A 13,858-nucleotide genomic window follows, 5' to 3' on the forward strand; every position below is an offset into this window, starting at 1 on the left:
TAGGCTTATCCGGAAAAATTCAGCATTAACACTGACCCTGTGAGGAGATGCAATCTCCCACACGCCAAGTCAGGCGCCAAGGAGTAGCTCAGTATTGCACGGAAGCAGGAGGAAGCGGAGACGACGTGGAACGTAACAGTTCTCGGAGCACAGGCGCGACCGTGCACGGAAGCAGGAAAAGGCGGAGACGACGTGGAACGTAACGGCCTACGGAAGCGGCTGTGTTTAGAAAAATCAGAAGAGGAGAAACTCTGTCGGAAGGGTGGGGCGATCCCTGGAAGGGATCCGAGCCCATAGCCCAGGCCCAAAGAGGGGTAGGGAGGTCTTTCATGCCCTTTCCATCTGCCAGGCTCCAAGAAATCACATCCTGCCGGCGAATGCCTGGGTGGTGTGCCAATTGGCTACCAACACGGGTAAGGTGTCGGTCACTGCGTAATATAAAAGCGAAGAAAACAGCGACAACAGGAGGAAAGACGCCGCAGCAGGTCAACGCCAGCAGCGACAACGGGAGCAGAATAATAGCAGCAGAGAAAGAGCCACTCAGGCCCTACAGCTCGAAAGAGGGAGTCCAAAATGAGGGAGACATTAGCCGAACTGGTGCCAGGAACCAAGACCGCATATCCTATCAGGTGTATCCCTGAGGGGGTGTGTCTATTGGCGACCAACCCGAAACGGCGACCTTTGAACAACGGGAGGACAAGCGCTTGACGACGGAGCCGAGCAGAAGCGACCGGAGAAGCTACAAGGATCTGGCGGAAAAGCCGATTTCGGTGAGACGACATTCGAAATCAGTTCATGTGTTAACAAATTAAGAATAAGAGACTAAGTAAAAAAAAGCTATCCGTCTTCAATAAATTCAGCGGAACGATTCCATAATCTCTGTGAGCTAGCCGCAGCAGTTGTTGCGAGCAGAAATAGCAAAATAGTTCGTTACAAGCCTTAAAAACAGACTTTTAAATAGCACTTAAAACAACTTTAAAATAAGGAGAAATTAGCTTATTAGCTAATATTCTATTGCTGGTCTATTGACCAGCGCATTATGGTTCAATTGAAAGGGCTCAATTTGACTCTTAAATGTCCTATATTCCTTTTGATAACTAGGGTTTTGCAAATAAATAATTTTCAAAATAGGCTCAAAAGTCCGGGCACCAACTCATTTCAATAGTGTATTTGACATTTGGTCACACATCTCAAGAATAAAATCCGACTTTGATTCCATCTCACCGCTGCCAAGTTAACCAATTTAAACAATTTTCAATGGATTTTTGTTATATTTCTGTCACGAATCGCATGCTGAAGTCAAGCTGCAAAGTTTATTAGATAATACAGTTCAAGCAAACGTAGCCGAAAAATTGACGGAATACCCAATTATGAGCTTAACACTTATTGGCAAGTGGGGATGTGACGGCAGTGCAGAAAATTTCGAGTAAAAGCAAAAGTTAAAGCCTTATTTAATAATTTCTACATCCTTCTTTAACATATTTAAAAAAGTGTCCAAAATTGTTTTTTTAGACTTCAGTTTAAAGGAAGGAAAGCTAATTTCTTGCGGAGCCGATGTTGGTATATCCTTGCAGTTAGGTAGCTGTTTATATTATAATATATATATCGGATCGTACATAGTTGGCCTATCCTTATGAGAATTTCACCATCAATTGTCTAATAAAAATGTTTGAAACAGCCCCAAGCATCTTTAAAAATGGCAAGGTTGTCCAATTTTCAATCGTTTAGTTATCGTTTGTAGCTTAAAAAACACCAAAGATATGCCAAAGATACCGATCGTTCGATGACAGCTATAGGATATAGTCGGCCGATCCTTATAAAATTTTGTACATAAGATAGTATACTTAAGAAATATAACATATGTGGAAATTCCCAACCCTCTAACTTAAAAAACACAAATGGCATTTCCGATCAGTCAGTTATATGGCAGCTATAGTTTATGGTCGATCGATTCCGACCATTCCGAGTTATATTGCGCGGTTCCCACTGCATACGTACAGCCCACCTCCCGCCCAACCGACCGAGGGACATTGCCGCGTAACGTACGGCTTGAATCCGAGATAGTTAAGAAAAAAGTAGGAGTAAGATATTACGAGGAAGAGAGTTGCACAGATAAAGCGTTTAGCATAAGGGATTTAAGATTGTTAGTGGAGCGAAGTGACAAGATGTGATAGAGACCATTATAGTCCGAACAAAATACCCTGAACGGATCATGTTGAGCATATGTCGAACTACAATGGCTGAGGAGTAGAGGACGAAAGATTCTACTCCTTCTACTAAGAACGTTAAAATTTAAACGTGTTAGTAAATTTTGTCTGTCTACATTTCTATAAATAATTTTTTATAGAAACATGACATCGTTCTACGGTTTGATAATGATGGTAAATTGATTCAAATCTAATAGGACACCCAGATTGTTAACCTGAGTTAATCGTTCTATGGCGTTTCCTTAGAGAAAGTACATAGCATAGTTTTCATTTCGATCCTTTAAGCTTTAGGCTATTTGCTAAACACCAATTATGAAATTTATCCAAATCGGATTGAAGTCTAGACTGGGCGCTAGTGAATTTATACTGAAGGCATAGCTTAACGTTATCAGCGTACATAAGTACAAGTGAATTAGTTAAGGCAAGGGGCAAGTCGTTAATAAACAGTATAAAAAGTAGGGGTCCAAGATGGCTCCCTTGGGGCACCCCAGATGTGGCGCGGACTAAACGCGAGGTTAAATCTTTAAAGAAAACACGTTGGGTTCTCCCTGATAAGTAGCTCGAAATCCAAATAAGAAAATCAGTTCGGAATCTCAAAAGACTGAGTTTACTTATAAGAAGCGAATGGTTAACAGAGTCAAATGCTTTACTGAAATCAGTGTATATGATGTCTGTTTGTCAGTCATTCCGGAACCCATCCGTGATAAAAGATGTTAGCTCCAACAAGTTGGTAGTGGTGGAGAGGCACTTCATGAAGCCATACTGGCACGGTGATATTATTGAACTACATAGGTATTGCAAATGTGTAATGGGTATAAAAATCACCAAAGTTATGCCAATTCCGATCTTTTTATGACAGCTATAGGATATAGTCCGATTCTTATGAAATTATTAGATAAGAATATGGATAATATATTTTGGCCAAATATAAAACGTGCGGAAAGTCCCAACCCTCTAACTTAAAAAATATTATAGTTATAGCATTTCCGATCAATCAATTATATGGCAGCTATAGGATATAGACGACCGATCCCGGCCGTTCCGACTTATATACTACCTGCGAGGAATAAGTATGTGTGAAAAGTTTCAGTTTGATATCTCTAAAACTGAGAGACTAGTTTGCATAGAAACCGACAGACAGACAGACAGACAGACGGACATGCTTATACCGACAGATATAAGCAGAAGCGTTATATCGGCTCTGGAGGTGATCTTGATCAAGAATATATATACTTTATAGGGCTGGAGATGTCATCTACACTGCGTTGCACACTTTTGACCAAAATTATAATACAATTATAATGCAATTGCATAATAAGGCAAACGCGGACGGTACTTTTTTGCAGAAAAAAATTGAGGAGCAACTTCATATGGGAAATTCTTTAAAAATCGGATGTCGGATCGGGATGGTTGCGGTACCAATCGATCGGTATTGTCGAGCAGAATCTATCCATGTAAAAATATTTTGTCTGATGACACCAATGTCCCCTCTTGAAGGCACACTGAAAATTTTTAATTCTTCGGCTATATATAGTGACTTCACGCACTAGCCATTGATTTTTATTTTTGCAAAAGTACATTTGGTTACAATGTTTAATATATTTTTGTGTAATATAAATTACATAATAAGAAACATAGACTTGTGCTATTATTCAGCACACTGGACAACATAAAATTTGATATAGATTGTAAAAGTTACTCATTTCCATAAAGGCATAACGAATAAAGAGTTTTAATATAAAATATTAAAGCACTATTTAAGCACGTCGGCACTTTTAAAATTTAATTTACGAATGAATTTCTTACGATTTCTTTTGATATTTAATTTTTTTTATTATTATATACTCCTTAGATGGACTTATGTTTTGGTCCGATTGGGGTGATGAGCCTATGATTGAACGTGCAAATATGGATGGATGTGAGCGCTCTATTATATCCTCAAAGAAACTCGTTTATCCAAATGGACTGGCAATTGATTATGACCGTAGTATGCTGTATTTTGTTGATGGTGGTATCCACACTTTGGAGAGCATGAACTTCGATGGAAGCAACCGTAAAGTCATTTTAAGTAAGTAAGAGCTTCAATTTTTGTTATAAGCGCGGGTGAAAAATAAATCGACTCGTTTGAATTTGAACTTCCAATGAGTTAAGTGTTTTTCGAGTTCTGTTTACGGACGGGGTTCTGGGTAACGGAGTAGGTTGATTAGAATGGGCGAGTGACGAGATGAGAGATTCGGGAGACATTCGGCTGTAACTAGATGTCGCGGGATATTTTTAGTCGATTAAATCTAATAATTTTTTAGGGTCTGGCGGAGAGAATGTTGTTCTATCTGAGTTTTCTGTGGGTTTTCTGTTGGAATATATCACGCGACCCAGACAAGTACGAAGTGGTTACCCACACCATGAGAAAGGACTGCTGCCCGGGACTCTCTCTCCATGATTCGCTACTACTCCAGGACAACGAGTAGACCTATTTAGGGCTCACGCTCGACAGGCGCCTAACTTTCATTACGCACACAAGGAGACCCAGGGCAGTTTAGACACCAAGCTAAAAAAGCTCCATTGGTTTATCAAAAGAAGCAGAAAACGGCGACTCTCAAACAAAACCCGGATCTACAGGGTAACCCTTGCTCCGTTATGAAATTAGCCAGATACAGTGTGGCAGCCTGGACACACCTAAACAGGATCCGAGTCTTTCAGAGCTAATTCCTTTGCTTGGCAACGGGAGCTGAGTGGTACATCTGCACCAGAGACATTCACGAGGATCTTGGTGTTCCGTTTGTAGGAGTTACCCTTAACGAGGTTACAGGCGCCCAAAAAAGAAGATTGGTCTCTCATACGAATCCCCTGTCTCAAGCACGTCGCAACACTTTATTAAATGAATTGTAATTTAAAATAGAACTGATTCATTTAAATTTAAGCACAATTTTTTTTTGTTTTGGTAATAGAATGCTTAGAAAAATGTTTTCTGCAGCATAATGCAGACATCTCTTAACAAGAAAGGAAAGCTAATTTCGACCGGAGCCAAAATTGATATTCTCTTTCAGTTAAGTAGATGGTTATAATATTAGATTTATATCGTATCGTATTTAGTTGGTCGATCCTTATGAGAATTTCACTATCAACTCAATTTTCTAAAAAAAATGTTGGAAACAGCCCCAAACGTTTTAAAAAAACCAACATCTCTAAGTAAGAAAGGAAAGCTAATTTCGGTCGGAGCCGAAATTGATATACTCTTGCAGTTAAGTAGATGCTTATATTACTATATATATATATCGGATCTTATATAGTTGACCGATGCTTATGAGAATTCCATTAAATCAATTTTTTAACATAAATGCTGGAAACAGTCCCAAGAATCTTTAGATATATCTTTGAATCTTTGAATATAGTCTGCCGATCCTTATAAAATTTGGCATTTGATTGAATGTAAAAAAAAAAATATCAACGATGCCCTATGCTAACTTTAAATGATATAATAGTTTTGCAACAAAATAGCCTATCTATGTGTCCATCTGGATAAGCGGCTGACATGCCACAGGCATATCGATTGCAAAAAACTTTACCTGAAAATTGTGGAACGCAGTCTTCACTGGTTCATAAATTCTCGGTCTCTCCTGAGCTTGGACTGCAACGTCATACTCTATAGCAACTTAAATATAAACTTTAGACGAGCTATGCACAAATAGGTAACATTTCCGAATTTTGGAAAAACTTTTGTTCTTTGAAAAAACAATAGTTTTTCCATCACGATAATTGCCAACTCACTCATATTTTTTTGTGAATGATTTTTTTCACAAAATCTATATCACAATCAGGCCTCATTGCCCATGGTCACCATCTTTAAACTCTATTAAATCTATGTAATTCTTTCTTGTTTCCTTAGCTTTAAAGAAAGAGTCATAAAAGGAGACATGCAATGATTGAAGAGAATGATTCATAATTCCTCTCTTTATCATGATTCCTCCCTAAATAATAAATAAATAATAACAAATTCATAGATCCGTATCGCTTTCGCGTGTGCAGTGATATATTTGGAGGTAAAATAATAATTTTATACATTTTTTCTTCCAAACATAGCCCTGCTCTGCTTCTTCAACTCTTACGGTGTTGCTTCTATTCTATTGCTCCTATTTCTCGCTCAATAGAGATTTTTATGTCTATTCCTTGCATTTTACTAACTCGCACTAACTGCTCTCTTCAATCTCCCCCTTTTGTTTCTCGAATAATCTTCAGCCTGCTATGCAGCCGACAACTATGCATCCACTCTGGCTACCCCAAGGGCCAGACCTAAGAAAAATTCGGCTTCCGAATATCTCAGGATTAATGAGCAATTGTCCGATATGTCCTCTGCGGTATCGCTTGAAGTGATCCCAGACCCAATAATTCAAACCCCTGTAACAGTCACCAAACAGGGCAATCAACCGTCTGGACCCCCGGTACGTACTGATGCCGCTGTACTAGTTGCGGCGGCACCAAAACCCTTGCAGGTGATCCCACCATCGAAACATATTTTTGATTCCCGGCTTGTCCCTGATACTTCTGAGATTGATACCTCGGCTTAAATCAAAGCCAAAACAAAAGTCGACATAAAGGTGGGGGACATTACAAAATTTAAATATTCATACACCAGGTCATCTTTCAAAATACGTGTGCCGTTGCAGATGTTCAAGACGATTTGTTCCTCCAGCTTTTGGCCAGAGAATATTTTCCTCCAAAAACATCAGCCAAGTAAGGTGAAAAAAAAAATTGCCAAACCTGTGGGTGTAAAACTCCCACATGTTACGGCCACTGACCAACCTTCCACTTCATCTTCCTCTGTTTTATAAAACTAATGTCTTCTCTAACACTTACCTATCAGAATACAAGAGGGTTACGTAGTAAACTTCCCAAACTGTATTCTGATAGTTCTTTCTTTGCATCTCACATTATTGTATTTACAGAAACTTGGTGAAAGCCGGAGATCTTAAGCTCCAAAGTTTTTCCAAGAAGGTACACAACTTTTAGATGTGATAGAACTCTACGAAGGGGAGGAGGAGTCTTAATCTCTGTAGACTCCAAACTCGCTTCTGAAGAGGTAAAATCACAAGAGTTTGGTGACATTGAATTTCTTTGCATCAAAATCACTTTGTCCGATCAATCTTTGTATGTTACCTGTTCTTACATACCACCTTCGTCCGAACCGCCAACATACTGGCAACGTTTGTCCGCTATTCGTTTGGTTTTCGATCGTCTGTCTGATGGTGACCAGCTGATAGCTCTGGGTGACTTTAATATCCCAGAACTTATGTGGTCAAATGTTGAAAATTCACCGTCTTTACAGCTTAACTCCCACTACGACTTCCCTGTGGGCATGTTTGACATGTCACTAGGGCAAATTAACCACGTTAGAAATTCTTTAGGTCGGCTGTTGGACTTATAATTCGTTTCTGATCCTGATGGAATTACTCTTTCCACAACATTGCCCCTTTCTGACCCTGAGGATCCATATCCTCCCACTCTTGAGCTTTCAATCGAAAACAACTCCTTAATTGACCTTAAGTCTACACATAAATTTTAGAAAGTTCGTTTCTTAAATAAAATAAGTTAATAATAATAACATCGCATGCAAGTAATAAAATAAGTACTGGCATGCGATGATATAAACTTAGCATTACAAAAATTTTATTTCACTTTAAACTCATTTTTTGACGCTTGTGTGCCGTGGAATTATCCGTCCGCTTCAACGAATCCGCCTTGGTATACGAGGCATCTTAAAAACTTAAAGAATAGTATGAGTAGACTTTTGAACAAACATAGATTATCTGGCTGTACAGTTAGTTATTCTAGATACTTAGTAGCTCGGTCCAATTTCACCGTGCATAACGCAGAATGTTATAGGAGTTATATTCGCCGCTGCAGGATTCAGTTTACTCAGGATCCGAAGCAGTTTTATAACTTTGTAAACACTAAGCGTAAACATGTATCTTTTCCCCCACTGCTTACGTTTCAGAACTCTTATGCGAACACTGATCAGGCAATGGCCGATCTCTTTGCACAGTTTTTTCAAACTACCTATTCACCTAGCAGCAGTTTAGCTCAGCCTTACACTAATAATATCCAATCAGCCAATCTTATATTTCGCCCATCTTTCGATCATAGTGGTGTGTTATCGGATCTTCTTAAGGTCAAGCCCGTGTATTCGCCAGGCCCTGATGGAGTACCAGGCTGTGTTCTGAAGAATTGCGCCGAGGCTCTGTGCAAACCGCTCGTTGAACTCTTTAATCTATCGCTGGAAACTTCGATCTTTCCCCTTACGTGGAAGGAATCCTTCAGTATTCCTCTACATAAAAAAGGGAAAAAATCCAACACTGCGAATTATAGAGGCATCTCTAAATTGTCAGCAATTCCAAAGCTTTTTGAAAAACGTATCACTCCAATTTGCAACACCTATGTAGTTCAATAATAGTTCCGTGCCAGCATGGCTTCATGAAGCGCCGCTCCACCACTACCAACTTATTGGAGCTAACATCTTTTATCACGGATGGGTTCCGGAATGGCTTACAAACAGACGTCATTTACACTGACTTCAGTAAAGCATTTGACTCTGTTAACCATTCGCTTCTTATAAGTAAACTCAGGCTTTTGGGATTCCCAACTCATCTTCTTATCTGGATTTCGAGCTACTTATCAGGGAGAACCCAACGTGTTTACTTTAAAGATGTTACCTCGCGTTTAGTCCGCGCCACATCGGGGGTGCCCCAAGGAAGCCATCTTGGACCCCTTCTTTTTACATTGTTTATTAACGACTTGCCCCTTGCCTTAACTAATTCACTTGTACTTATGTACGCTGATGACGTTAAGCTATGCCTTTAGTTTAAATTCACTAGCGCCCAGTCTAGACTTCAATCCGATTTGGATAAACTTCAAAATTGGTGTTTAGCAAATAACCTAAAGCTTAGTGGATCGAAATGTAAACTTATGTCTTTTTACCGATCTAGTCCTCACCAGGCTATGTACTTTCTCTATGGGAACGCCTTAGAACGATTAACTCAGGTTAACGATCTAGGTGGCCTATTAGATTTGAAACTTAAATTTACCGACCATATATCTACCATGGTTAATAAAGCTATGGGTGTGCTTGGTTTTATTAAAAGATGGTCAAAAGAATTTAATGACCCGTACATAACTAAAACGTTATATACATCACTGGTCCGTCCGATTCTTGAGTATGGATCGTGTGTCTGGAGTCCTCAATATGGAGTACACCAAGATCACATTGAATCTATACAAAAAAACTTCCTTACTTTTGCTCTTAGGGGACTTAATTGGGATGCAAATCTTTACCTCCCCTCTTATCGTAGTATACTTTTACTAATCCACTTACCATCATTAACAAACCGTAGAACGATGCTGGGTGTCATGTTTCTATACAATCTTATTTATGGAAATATAGACAGCCAGCATTTACTAACACGTTTAAATTTTAACGTTCCTAGTAGAAGGACTAGAAACTTTCGTCCTCTACTCCTCAGCCATTGTAGTTCGACATATGCCCAAAACGATCCGTTCAGGGTATTATGTTCGGACTACAATGGTCTCTACCACATCTTGTCACCTTGCTCTACAAACAATCTTAAATCGCTTATATTAACCGCCTTATCTGTGCAAAACTCTTCCTCGTGATATCTTTCTCCTACTTTTCGCTTAACTATCTCGGATCTATTCCCGCGATTCGAGCCGTACCTCACGCGGCAGCGTCTCTCGGTCGGTTGGACGGGAGGTGGGCTGTACGTATGCAGTGGGAACCGCGCAAAAAAAAAAAAGATTTTAAAACTGAGAGACTAATTGGCGTAAAAACAGACAAACATACGGAGAGACGTGCATGCTTGTATCCACTCAGGAGGAAGAATATATATATTTTTAGGGTCGGTGTCGAGTCAGGAGCAGCTATCGGGGCAAAAAGCAGCTACTGAATATATTTATCATTAAAATATAATATAATAGAAGTATTTTTTCTTATCTTCATTTTATTTTATCCCTATTGTTGGTCGCATGCCGACTCTTCTTGGCGGCTCGGCCACGATTGCTTTATCTTTAGCATTATGCTAGCGAGATTTCGCTCAGCCTATCTTCTGTATCTTTCCCCTTTTTTATATGCACGCAACATAAACAATATTGTAACGTTTTAAATATATACTAGACTGTTATTATGGGACGTCATAGAAAAATCTCAATGATGAACAGTCGGATAAAGGTCCAGCACTGAACCAAAATTATAATATCCTCTGCAATAGTAAAATAAGATTATGTTGAAACACGACACCCAGCATCATTCTACGGTTTGGTAGTAATGGTAAGTTGATTAATAAAAGTCTATTATGGTAAGAGGGAAGTTGAATATTTGGATCCCAATTAAGTCCTCTAAGGGCGAAAATCAGGGAGCTATTTTGTACCAGGAGACAGATAAATTTTCCCCACACAAAGCAGCTCGTAAAATAATCCAACTCCAATTAGCAAATCAACTGGCTGGTGAAAATGAGGATCCACTAGCTCTACATTGGCGGGAATTTTCCAAGAGCTGACGTCCAATGTTTTTAATGTTTATTTGTTTATATATGTATTTTAAACTGCGCAGCTCAAATTTTCAATGGAAAATAATTCAAAAAATTATTTTCCTAAGCACAATCACGTCGGGGTCACCCAATATTCAGTTACCGAAAATTTTTAGGAGCTTTATTTTTGTGTTCTACATATTGGCTTTAATAAAAAACAAGCACAGTTCGATTTATAGATATTGATACAATTTATTTAATTGTTTTGGGGTTTCTGCAAATGATGTATGTACATATGAAAGTAGGTTTCAGTAGGCTGAGTAGGGTTGACGAATTATTACAATAGACGCGGGAGCGCGGCTTAACGCTTGATGCTGCGGAGCGACCGAAAGATACCGCGAGAGAGCGAGAAAACGATAGCGCATGACGGCAGATGCAGGTGGCCGATCGAATGCACGAGAGCGGGCGACGCGAATAGAGACAAAGATAAAGAAGAGATAAACAAATTCAATAAATTATTGCCGGCCAAACTTTCCGGCGGCTGCTTGACCCGACAAAAATTGTATTTTAAAGTATAAGACTTTAACGGATTTTAGTATTTTTACTAAGTTTCTATGAACCTAGTTTTCTCCAAATCCTCTGCATCTGGAGTTCCCGCCACTACCTAATCTTTTGGCCACTCTGTGGTGAACTTCCAACGAATCCAGCAGATCTCGAAGGTGGTCAGTGTCTACCTTCAGAGGCTTTCTCATGTGAGACTGCGGAAATTTATCATCAATGCCGGCCATCGCCTCTACGACTCGCCTGTATTCCGAGAGGTTTGTCTAGTATGTTACATGCGCGAAGTCTTCCTATACTAGGATGCAGCCCTCCACGATAGGGAAGTACTTGGCTCATGAAAAGTCATTGATGTGTGCCGACGCTAATCTGAGCAAAAGGAGAACTATCAGTTCGGTCCTGCAAATTTGAATTTTCTTTTGCGCTTCTGATCCTCTCTGGGCCTGTTGGTGTGTCCTCCGTTTTCGTTTGTATAACGTCCACCGGCCTCTTATCAATGACAGAGTGGATTGACTTGTTATACCTGGTGGTGGCTAGTAAGATCAGTTCCACAGTATCACTTATGTTTCTATCGATTTTTAGAAATAAGGCTAGCTCTGCAAGAGTGCTATGGAAGCGCTCTACTTGACCATTCGAGACGCTGTGCAGTGGTGGCGAATTTGAAATGCCAACCCCAAAGTGGTCGGTCAACATGGTCGAAATCGTGTGCGAGTTTAACGATGGTTCGTTGTCGCAATAGACTGTCTTTGCCTTCGGGAAAAAATTCATGAGCTGTAGTAAGGCCGGTTTTAAGTCTTTAATTGTTCTGGAAGAAATGGGTTGCACCACAGCAAACTTGGAGAACTTATCTATGCAATGTCAATGTGTAAGAGTTCCCCCACATGAGAACGGATTGGTGTCTCTCCTATCTCGTTTTTACTCGGGTGTCTATCATATTGCCCTGGCGCATGTTTTGCAATTGGTTAAAATTTCGTTCGCCAGTTTAGCCATTTCGGAAGTAGTTCTCGGTGAGTACCCGCATCGCGTTTTCTTGGGCTGCTCTATGGGCCCTGATATATTGAGCCGTGAGGATTTCTCTTCTCTCGGCCACTGCAATAATATCGGTCACTGTGTCTGCGAGCTCATCAAGTAATGCCTCTTTGCAGATAAAATCAATTATATGCCGCCTTTTTCCCATATAATCGCCAACAGTTCTCTTTCATTGGTGGCATAGTTAACCTTACCGTCCTTCAATGTCTTCAAGATCATTATTATAGGACGACCTTCTTGGTCTGTCGTTAGATAAATTGCCTTCTTGGAATCCGGATATCTGAGCATGACATCCTCAAATGCTAATATGTTCTGCAATTGATTAAAAGCTTTTAGATTCTTTTTAAAAAACTGCATTGGGGTATTTCTGGATTTATGCCTCGATACACTTCCATTTCCATTTTAAGATTTCAGAAATAGGTCTGGCTTATGCCGCAAAGTCTTTTGTGAAGCTTCTATAGTAATTTGCAAGACCTAAAAATGACCTTACCCCTAACACATTCTTTGGCACAGGGAAATCCTTTTTCAAGCCTTCACCTTCTCTGGGTCTGTTGTTGTTTTAAACAAAAACAATATCAGATAGCACATAAGAGGCTGGATTATTCCCACGGAAAACACTGTAGGGTCAGCAAGAGAAAATAAAAACAAACACAAAAAAAAACTGTTCGACCGCGGGTTTTATATTACTGTCCAGGCCGAGAAAAGTTATGAACAACAAAATGAAATAAAATATAAGACGGAAAAATAAATCCTGTTTGCTTTTAAATTGGTGTAAAATAATTAATTTTTTTTTTTAAATTAATTTATTTGTATTTATACTTTTGTATTTTTTTATAAATGTGGTGTATAACCGCTAACCGCTAAAATAATTAATTTTTTTTTTTAATAAATTTATTTGTATTTATACTTTTGTATTTTTTTGTAAATGTGGTGAATAACCGCTAACCATACAACATATAGACTTCTCATTTCATACAACGAAAATGGACGCAAAAATTTCTTGCGACTGGCCCCCGGAGGCCCCAGAGAGAATCTTACTCTCATTCTTACGCTCATTTTTACGCTCATAATCTCATTGAACTTTTTTGGTTGTTCAGTTGCAGAGAAGCGCATCATCAAGAAGGTTCTTCCGCGGTTAAACTGATCTTTACAGACATCGGATCCTTGATCCTTTTACCACTTGCTCCTTAATTTCTACTTCTTCGCTGATTCGCGTACTGCCGCCGGACTTACCCACAGGGGGTCTTTGAGCTACGGATCGCAGATCCTTGCGCACTCGCTTTAAATCCCGCACTTGAGACTGTCGGACTTACCCACGGGGGGTACCCCCTTCAGCCTATACTCCTAATTCCTCCAAGGAAACTTTCCCGCTTGAATGTCAGACTTATAAACGGGGGGTCTTTCACTCAACTCTGGTTTGGTTTGGTTTCACTATTGGGCTTGAGTTCCCGAGCTGGCTACCCTTCACTTTACAGAATCACACCTGGTCTTAACCGTCAGGAATCGACAAGGCGTACGCCAGGCCGATCC

The 13,858-nt window shown here is 39.7% G+C and overlaps 1 protein-coding gene across 4 annotated transcripts in view; it reads left to right on the plus strand.

The window, feature by feature from the left end:
• Window positions 1–13,858, plus strand: part of LOC6503208 (low-density lipoprotein receptor-related protein 4) — a 230,121-nt gene that overhangs the window by 153,171 nt on the left and 63,092 nt on the right. For all 4 annotated transcript variants that reach the window (XM_014905850.3, XM_032455924.2, XR_006507607.1 and 1 more), the window contains exon 6: window positions 4,060–4,275. In XM_014905850.3, coding sequence (XP_014761336.1) covers window positions 4,060–4,275 — 216 coding nt within the window. The remainder of the gene's footprint in view (window positions 1–4,059; window positions 4,276–13,858) is intronic.

Source organism: Drosophila ananassae, chromosome XL, assembly GCF_017639315.1.
Source record: "Drosophila ananassae strain 14024-0371.13 chromosome XL, ASM1763931v2, whole genome shotgun sequence".
NCBI lineage: Eukaryota > Metazoa > Arthropoda > Insecta > Diptera > Drosophilidae > Drosophila > Drosophila ananassae.